The sequence below is a fragment of the Papaver somniferum genome, chromosome 10 (genome assembly GCF_003573695.1).
Source record: "Papaver somniferum cultivar HN1 chromosome 10, ASM357369v1, whole genome shotgun sequence".
Lineage (NCBI taxonomy): Eukaryota > Viridiplantae > Streptophyta > Magnoliopsida > Ranunculales > Papaveraceae > Papaver > Papaver somniferum.
In genome coordinates, this window is record NC_039367.1 from 93,731,530 (window position 1) to 93,740,859 (window position 9,330).

Below are 9,330 nucleotides of genomic sequence, written 5' to 3' on the forward strand. Positions count from 1 at the left end.
GACCAGAGCTATTAACAAAAAACCTAAGAGCTAAAAATGTAAAGAATGGCTGAATAAATACAAGAAATACAGAGAAGGACGACAATGAAGACGATTGTAGGTATAAAGCATGTCTTACCTGATCCTGAACAATTCAAGAATTTGAGTTGACCTATAAAATTTCATTACAACAGTGGAATTAGTATTAAGTGTCATGTCCCCTGTCAATGAACGCAAGTGGAATTATGGACTCAATTATGTCTCTGTTAATACCTATAGATCAATTAATTATAAGCATTATTACAGTGAAGGTTATACATTAAGATAACATCCTTCATCTTGAGATGGGATGGATACTAAGTGCCTTCCTAATGTGTATTGTAAATACAGTTGTATATATGTAACAAAGATATGATGAAATTAATCCTTAGTATTCGTATACTGTCAAGGGAAACATGTTATATGATGAAACCCTAATGCAAAGTTAGCTAAAGCAATTGCAGAGAAAGACCATTTCTTGTTAAAAAATGAACTTCAAATGTATCCTTCTCCAATGTTAGCATCGCAAACACCACTCTTCTGGTCATCAGTAGCGTTACATGAATTATTATGACTTCCAATTGTTACTGGCATAATCTTCTTTCTCAATCGTAAACTGCTGCAATATTCTGGATGATCTTCTCTGTTTTGGATCACAACTTTGCACTCACTGGTTGATAACTCATCTTTCATTGTTGCATTATTACGATCTTGATGTTCTTCGTACATACAACTTGTCAATAGAAGTGCAACTATATGGATGACAACTTTCATTGTTATGGATAATAAATGTGAGCACGTCCATGTCGATTTAGCATCTATATTTTTGGTTAACCCCGCCATGACCTTGGACTCCCCAAAATTAGATGATGAACTTCGATTTTTAACTCTTGTCGTGATGTTTGTAGTAGGTTTCATAATCGGGAAATTATGGGACGTTACCTGATTAAGATGAACTGTAACAGTCTTGCAGGGTTCCATCTGATGATAGAATGTATCAGCTACCTTGTGACTGGAAACAAAGTACATTCCTTGCTTATATTCAATTTTCTCGTAAACTTCGAAAGTTGGCATACTCAAAGATTCATCCGTAGTTGCCCCTTCCGAAATGATTCCATTATTATCATCAGGGTCATCGTTAACGAATCCAGTTGAGTAATCATTAGAGTACTCTTCTTTAAATTGGTTGAAGTTATCATTTTGGTTATTAGTATCTCCTGGAAAACAAAGTTATTAATTTTTTCTGAATCAAATTTTGAAAACAAAAAAAAATTACGAACAAAAAAGAGAGGTATAGTAAAGAAACTAACCTCTCATGGCTTCTCCCTCTGTTCTGTTGAAAGTGGAGACATTTTCAATGGGAACCATCTTGTGTTCTTCCAGCATTGTCTGATAGAACATCAAAACATTTATATATTACAAATTATACTTACAGAATTTGTACGTCTAAGAAACCAAAAATGAATGAAGGGTGATTTAAAGAGGCATTAGTTAGTCGTACCTTCTCGAGATCTCTAGATGACATTCCAACCCCTCTCAGATTTTCTACCATCCTACTGTCAATCTTGAATTCTTCCTCTAAATCATTGATATCGATAAACCTTGCGTGTTCTACTCCGCCCCAAGAACTTATATTACCGACTAAGCAATGATCTTGATCATCTATTTGTCCTATTTCGGGTAAATCCATAACAAACTCATCCAAGTAAATGGAATAATTTCCCGCCCATGTTTCTTGATAACTATTAGGTCCGTTTATCAGTTGTTGAGAGGCACTAGCAACTGAAAGTATTTCTTGTAAGATATCTGGTCCATTGGTGTTTTGCCTAGCCATGGGTTGTTGTTGTTGGTGGTGGTCTTTTGTGTCTGTGAAGTCGAATTCAGGGAAGTCATCGACTTCCAATGGAGGCAGTGATAGTCTATGCTGGAACCTTGCGCACTCTAATGCTATATCAACCTGCAAAACCCAGTTCAGTATCCTATGGTTAAACATTATCCATGCATGCCGCTATCAAACTGACGTGTGACAATACATAAAATAAAGTTAAGATGGAATACAATAATTGATAAACTTGATTCTTGCATGGAGCTTATACCTTTGATGGAATATAGGGCATTTGTCCATGGCTAGGAAATGCTGGGGTTGTGGCTCCAAATGCCTCGTCTCCCAAATACTGCATCCATTTCCCATCTCTAGATGAGCCATTGAAATCGAATGACGATGATGATGTTCCTTGAACGACATTTTGTGAGGATGTTTCTGATGGAAATGGATAACCAGAGCTCTCGAAATCTGTAACTCTTCCAGCTGAGGACAAATCGATGGTAGATGAACGAGCATGCTGATGATGATGGTTAGATGGCCATTGTTGGTAATTAGGGTTGGCACTTCGAGAAATAGTGTGTTGCTCTCCTGTTTTAGGTCCTAATGCACTCTTCTTAAATATACGACACAATGCGTAGGCATCCTGATATTTTCAGCGAAATGTTAGCATTATCAGTGGCAGTCGTTGCTATTGAGAGACAGAGAGACAAAGAGAGAAACGGTACCTGTAACCCTGAGGAAGTTTCACATTCTGCCTCGTCGAGTCGATATTCATGCATAACCCAATCAGTCCTGGTACCATGAGGTGCCCGTCCTCTATAGTAAACTAAAGTTTTCTTCATCCCCACCGCACGCGTTTTGGAATTAACTTTCCGATCCTTGCCAGTGGCCTTCCAATAACCGGACTGAGTTGCTCTGTTAGTTCGGGACCCATTAGGGTACTTCCGATCTCGTGGGCTAAAAAAGTACCACTCAAGATCTTTGCTTGGCAAGAAGGACTTCTCTGTAAGCAACATTATAATATCCTCAAATTAATAATGGCTAAGAACTGAATAAATAAATAAAACACAATGCGGTTTAAGGATCATGAACAAGTATTCCTTACTAGCTAACAACGTTTAGGTTGAGGTAATCAAGTCATTACTTCTGATAATTTGATGCAGTTTAGTCTTTTAATAAAAGTATAAATGTGGGTTTTCTTTCCTAGCTGGGAAAATAATATTTTACTGTTTTATTCAAATGAATCATATATATATACAGTGTACTGCGGACAAAATCTTCAGAACCTAGAAAACAAAAGCTGAAAAGCTAGCTAGTAAGCATATAGATAGATCATATGTAATGTAGAACAAATCTTTGGAACACTATGCAACCCTCCATCTTTTGTTGCTTTTCATATTAGAAGCTTTATAAGATTCTTGAATAATTAGATGATCGGCAACGTGAATCTTAAGGATGATGAAATAGCTAGATCTAACGTAAATAAATTGCTTGCTAATCGAAACGGAATAACTAAAGGGAAATAAAGAAAGCAATGTATCTAACACAAGAAGAAAGGAGAAAAGAAAGTACGTATATAGAAATAGAAGGATCAAATGGCGCTTTAGTTAGAGGTTTTATTAAGTTCTCTGATCACATTATAAACAACTTTCAATTAAGGACTAAAACTAGCTTTTGAGTCAAATATATATCAAAATTAATTATGCTTGCACTTAATTGCCTTCAAAGTAAGTGAAAGTACACCCATATACAACCTTTGAAGGAAACATATAATATAGGCAACTATACATTTTCTCATCATCCAATTATGCTTTAATTCAGAGTTAAAATATAGTTAAGTTGTGTTAAACCCTTGTTCGCACGCCTTACTATTATCAGTTTCTGTAACTTACGTTTACAGTATGAAGTTTAACAAAGAGGTCGAAGAAGATGCATGAGATTAGTAAAATGAGCTAGTAAAACGTACCTGGCAATTCCCATGGCTCACATTTGTAGAGATCGACTTCAGGGATGATTTCTAATTCGATTTTCCGCCCATTAATCTTTCTTTTTAGATAATAAGCAACGAGTTCCTCGTCTGTTGGGTGAAATCTAAAACCAGGAGGCAATGCTACAGGTGCCATTTAATTATTTGCGCGCGTTTCCTGATCAATTTAGACCTTCTTCTGTATGTGTACGTCTACTGAGGGAATGCTATGCTTGAAAAAAACGTCCTGAGGGTGATTATAAAAAATCTCAACCCCTTATAGATTAAGGATCGTCAGCAATATGGCACAGCACTCTCCACAAGTAATTAATACAAACACCTGCAATTAACAGTTGATGAAACCACGTACGTATACCAAGAGTTAGTTCTGAAATACAACTATATAAACAAAGAAACTATAGCGATTAGCGAGGATAAATGAAACTGATGAACATATATATCTAGAGAATGAAATGATATGGAAGAGAATGAAATAGTGACAAAACATAAGCTGCTAGAACTGCATGAGAGATGGAGAGGTCTACCTTAATTTTGGTGGGATCGAAGAAGGTCGAAAAACTGATCTGGAGAGAAAGGGAATGGATCAGAAGATGATAATTCCAAGTATATAAGTAGAGCTAGACAAAAAGAGAAGAAAGGAATTAAAGGAAACGAGAGGGTGGCAGCCTACCCATAGATCCCTTTATCTTTTCTCTTTCCCTCCTCCTACCTCAGATTCTCGTTGTCTTCACATTCAAATATCTTAATCTATCTCTCGGTAGCTGCTAGTACTCTTCTTTCTGCGCGTAAGATTGAAGATCCCATATTTAATTATATATCGTCCTTAAACAACAAATGATTGGTTATGATTGGCCGTTGTTTTCATGAATTCTGGTTTTAACTTATAAGCCTACTACTGGTTTAACAGAATTTTGGCAGCCTTCTTTCAAAACCCATACCGTAAGATCAAGATTTACCCCTGAATCTTTTCCGTGTAATTTATTAGCAGTCATTTTATTCAGTCAAACATGCTTTTTTCCTTTGGAAATAGTTTGGCCAACTAAGGATAATTGGACGTCGATCCCACTACCATGGTAAAACGTATTCCCAGGCTGAGCCATATGGATTTTATGGCCGGATAAATCAAAATTTTGTTGTGGTATATAGCTTTTTTATGTTCATTTTCATGTGCATGTTTTGCATATTTGCCCTAGGCGACCACGCCGAGTAGTACTACGCAAAAGAGACCAGGTAGAACGGCTGGGGTATCTTCACAATCTAAAACCAAACCGGCCAAAAGGAAAGATGTTTGGTTCACAAATTCACAATGTGTGAACAAAGTTAGTTATTCCACTAATACGATTTGAACACAACTTTTCGAGCTTTTCCTTTTGTTTCTTTATATTTCTTCTGAAATTATTTTAATTTACACAAAAATGGTTAAAAAGACTAAAATCAATAATTCTTGGGTGGAATGGACAGTTAGATTTTGATACTATTTAAATGACCAAAAATGTAAAAATAGGCAGGATGTAACCAATTTCATCGTACCTATTTTCAAATATTTTTTCTTATTTTTAATTTACACAGGATGTATCCAGTTTCATCCTTGTTAGAGCTGCACATGAGCCGGTACAGTCCGGTTTTCTGTTGGAACCGGTACCTGTACACGGAGTTGACCGGTTCTTCAATTTGAGGACATGTACCTGGACTTGTACCTGTCCCGGTAAGACCGGTCCGGTTCCACTCCGGTACCGGTTTTTTACCTGAATTTTAACACACACAGTAAAGTAACAACCTAAGACTAAGAGTCTAAGACTAAGTTCAACATTACAAAGTTCAAAATAACAAAGGTTTAAAACATCACAGAATAATAAGTGTATCACACTTTAAGTTCAAAGTTCAACATTAAAACATAGTACTAAAAACAACATTTCCATAAGTCTGCGACAAGAAATGAAAAGAAATCCTTGCAAAGGATGGGGGACTTCTCGAACAATTGGCACTGGCTGCACTGAGTCACTGACACGGAGTTTACATCAAGCTTCTTTTAGCAGAGAATCCCATATGGCTGCAACATGGAATAAAAAAGTAAAACAAGAAAGTAAGCAAGCAATACAAGAAAACTTGAAAAGTAAGTTCTATTAAATAGAAGAAAACCTAATATATTACCTGCCTCATCTTCAACAGCATCATCAGGTATATAGTCACATAGAAGATCAAGAGCAATGGGCTTTTGAAGAAAGCTTTGTGTACAGAGCAATGCTTCGACTGTCCTTGTAGACATAAAAGCTCTACATGGAGTCAGCACGCGCTTCCCGGTGCTAAAAGCTGATTCAGAGGCCACTGAAGACACATGCATGGCTAATATATCTCTTGCCATGTATGGAAGTATCTTATACCTGCTTGCATTAGCCTGCCACCAAGCCAATATGTCAAAATGGTCAGGTTGACCTATTTCACGCATTCCACCTTCAATCACATCTGTCAAATACCTGTCGAGCTCAATTGTTCTTGCCTCTTCAACACAACTTGGGGTGTCCCAATGTTGTTTCCTCCTTGATTGAATTCTATCAAACAGACCAACAGATTGCACACTAACTGGATAAGCAACAGTATGAGCATCACTACTTGACCCCTCCTCATGAACTGAATACAAGGACTTATAATCTTCAAAGAGTTCCTCAAATTCTAATTTCACCTTTCTCATAACTCTTTGAACCTCCCATGTATTATTCTCATACAAACAATTAAGAGTAAATTCCAAACCCTTTTGTTTCTCTCTTGGATCTAACAGATGAGCAATAAACATTACAGAATTCATTGATTCATACACACCCCAATACTTATGGTACTTAGCACACATTAGACGAGACATACGAGCAATAAAAGGATCTGATGCTACATTGTTTCTAAATTCTACTAATTGTTCATTGATGAGTAACAATTGCCATAAGAACATATGAGTAGTGACTTGTATAGATGCAGAAAAGTTGACAGTAGCATCGAAGAATACCTTTAGACACTTCACAAGACCTCTAGCATATTTCCAATCTTCTTGATAAGGAGCATGTTGACGAGGAATCTTTTTCTTCTTATTCTGCTTTGCCTTGATCTTGCTTGTTGGATCCAACTCCTCAACCTCATCTTCCATAACATCAACCTCTTCCTCTTCTTCCATATCCTCAAACACGTCTTCTATGACAACATTACTAGCTATAGCTTCTTCAATATCAGCATCAGTAGGTAAAACAGATTATTTTTCTTGCTCAAAGATAAACCTCTGTTGAAAGTCCTTATCAATCTGTGCTAACATTGCAAAAACTTTTTCATATTTTTCAGCAGCATCTAACATCAAGTAAGTGCTATTCCATCTAGTATACACATCTAAAATCAGAGATTTCTTACAATCTACCTTTGCTAGAGAAGCACATTGTTTAAATTTTTCGTGCCTAGAAGGAGAACTAAGAACGTATTTTACAACTGACCTTATTCTTCTAACTGATACATTAAAGAGCCTTATTGCATCTTTTATGACAAGAGAAAGAACATGGGTTGCACACCTCACCTATATAAAGAACAAAACAAAAAGTATACTGTCAAATTCAATGCTTAAAAATGCAGCACAAAAATAAATATTTGACAAGAGCAAGAACATGGACTTACATGTAAATATTTGGCTCTAATTGGTGATCCTGTCCATTTAATGACAACATTCTTCAAATGCTCAATAGCCACTTTGTTTGCGCTCACATTGTCTAGAGTGACACCAAATACATCTTGTAGACCCCAATCCTTCAAACAATCCACCAGCTTCTCACCGATTGCATTACCAGTATGACCTTCAACTTGGCAGAACATGAGTATTCTCTTTTGTAGCTTCCAGTTCTGATCAACATAATGAACGGTTACACAAATATAGTTATAATTATTTGGTGATGTCCATGTGTCTGTTGTCAAAGATACCCTCTGCTTAGATGTCAAGAAATAAGTTTTTAGGCTATTCTTCTCTTGTACATACATCTTCAATACATCCCTATAAATTGTCATACGCCCTGGAACCTTGAATCTAGGCTCTGCCACCTGCATCATTGCCACAAAACCTGAACCTTCTACTGCTCTAAAAGCTATTTCATCCCTGATTATCCACTCAACAAGATCCCTTCTTAACTTTTCATAGCTGTAAGAATGAGCAACAAGTTTACCATATTCACCTGGTTTTGGGGGTGGCATCAACAGAGTTTGTTGTCCATTGTCTTTCTCTACCTTCCTGTTTGGATTTTTAAGGCATCTCTTCAAATGCTTACGTAATCCAGAAGTTCCATGTACGTCATTGTCAGCAGCATACAATCCCTTGCAATGATGACATTCAGCTTGAACGTCACTTATCCTGGTCATCTCCAACCAAACTTTAGATCTCACTTTACCATGCTTCTTTTTGCTGTCACCAAATTCAGTTGTACTTGTTGGCGTAGGTTCAGTTCCATCATCAGTGTTAGATGCAGCTTGAGAGGATGATCCAACTTCAGTTGTATTTGGAGTTTGAGTTGAACTTGGTGTAGGAACAGCAACAATGCTATTGCTGGAATCATCTGGTGCTTTGTGCTTCCCCATTTAGCACCTCAAAGGCCTGCAAGAGAAGTAAAGAACATTATATGCAGTAAGTAAACAGAACTAACAAAATTAACCACATACAACTACATCAAAACATCATATCTGACTTTCAATGAAAACAATTAAAAACGACAACACACAATTGCATACTAAATACACAATTGCATACTTTCAATGAAAATACAAAATTGCATACTAAATACATATTAAACAGAACCAACAAAATTAATCCATGAACTTTTTTACATGGATTCACCAATAACAAATACAACTACACGAAAAATCACCCACCAATAACATTTCACTAGCTTCAAATCTTGTAACTACCAGGACACTCAATTCAACTAGGCAGAAACAGAGACACTTAACACAATTAGCTTAAGTAATTTTAACTATACAATAACTCAACTCAACATCACAGATTTTGGGAATGGAATTGATAAAAACAAAAACTAACATATATCCATGTCTAGTTGTCTACTTCTTATCAAATCTCAACATGGGTATACACGGAATCACATAAATCAGTCAACACAAAATAAAAACCCTAATTCAATCTCAAATCAAACCCTAATTCAATTTCAAATCAAACCCTATTTCAATCTTAGATTCTTAATAGTAACAAAACAATTGTTACTCCTAGTTTAAATCGATTTCAAATCCAGTATTACACGATTCAAAGTATCAAACCCTAGTTTATTCCATAATCGATTTCAAATCCCATGAGAGTTACAAGTAACTTACAAATCTAAGAAGAAGAAGAAGAGCAAGTATCCTAGTTTATACCTTAACGAATCGATGAAGGTGGTGACTGGTCACTGGTGAATCATGAATGGTAGTGAAGAACGACTGCTGCTCTTCAGGGAAGAAAAAAAAAGAAAACTGAAATGAAAGTCGATAGAATTAG

General features: G+C 36.3%; 1 protein-coding gene and 1 long non-coding RNA gene across 2 annotated transcripts; both read right to left on the minus strand.

The window, feature by feature from the left end:
• Positions 1-241: 241 nt before the first annotated feature.
• LOC113317016 (NAC domain-containing protein 45-like) lies at positions 242-4,398 on the minus strand. Its single transcript, XM_026565172.1, has 7 exons — positions 4,355-4,398; positions 3,810-4,149; positions 2,569-2,846; positions 2,115-2,486; positions 1,520-1,975; positions 1,329-1,407; positions 242-1,235 (listed from the first exon to the last, which is right to left on the minus strand). The coding sequence occupies exons 2-7, from the start codon at positions 3,964-3,966 to the stop codon at positions 514-516; spliced, it is 2,064 nt and encodes a 687-aa protein (XP_026420957.1). The 5' UTR covers positions 3,967-4,149; positions 4,355-4,398; the 3' UTR covers positions 242-513.
• Positions 4,399-5,600: 1,202 nt separating this feature from the next.
• Positions 5,601-6,107, minus strand: LOC113317017. Its single transcript, XR_003343179.1, has 2 exons — positions 5,982-6,107; positions 5,601-5,880 (listed from the first exon to the last, which is right to left on the minus strand). It is a non-coding gene; the product is annotated as an uncharacterized LOC113317017 (long non-coding RNA).
• Positions 6,108-9,330: the final 3,223 nt, after the last annotated feature.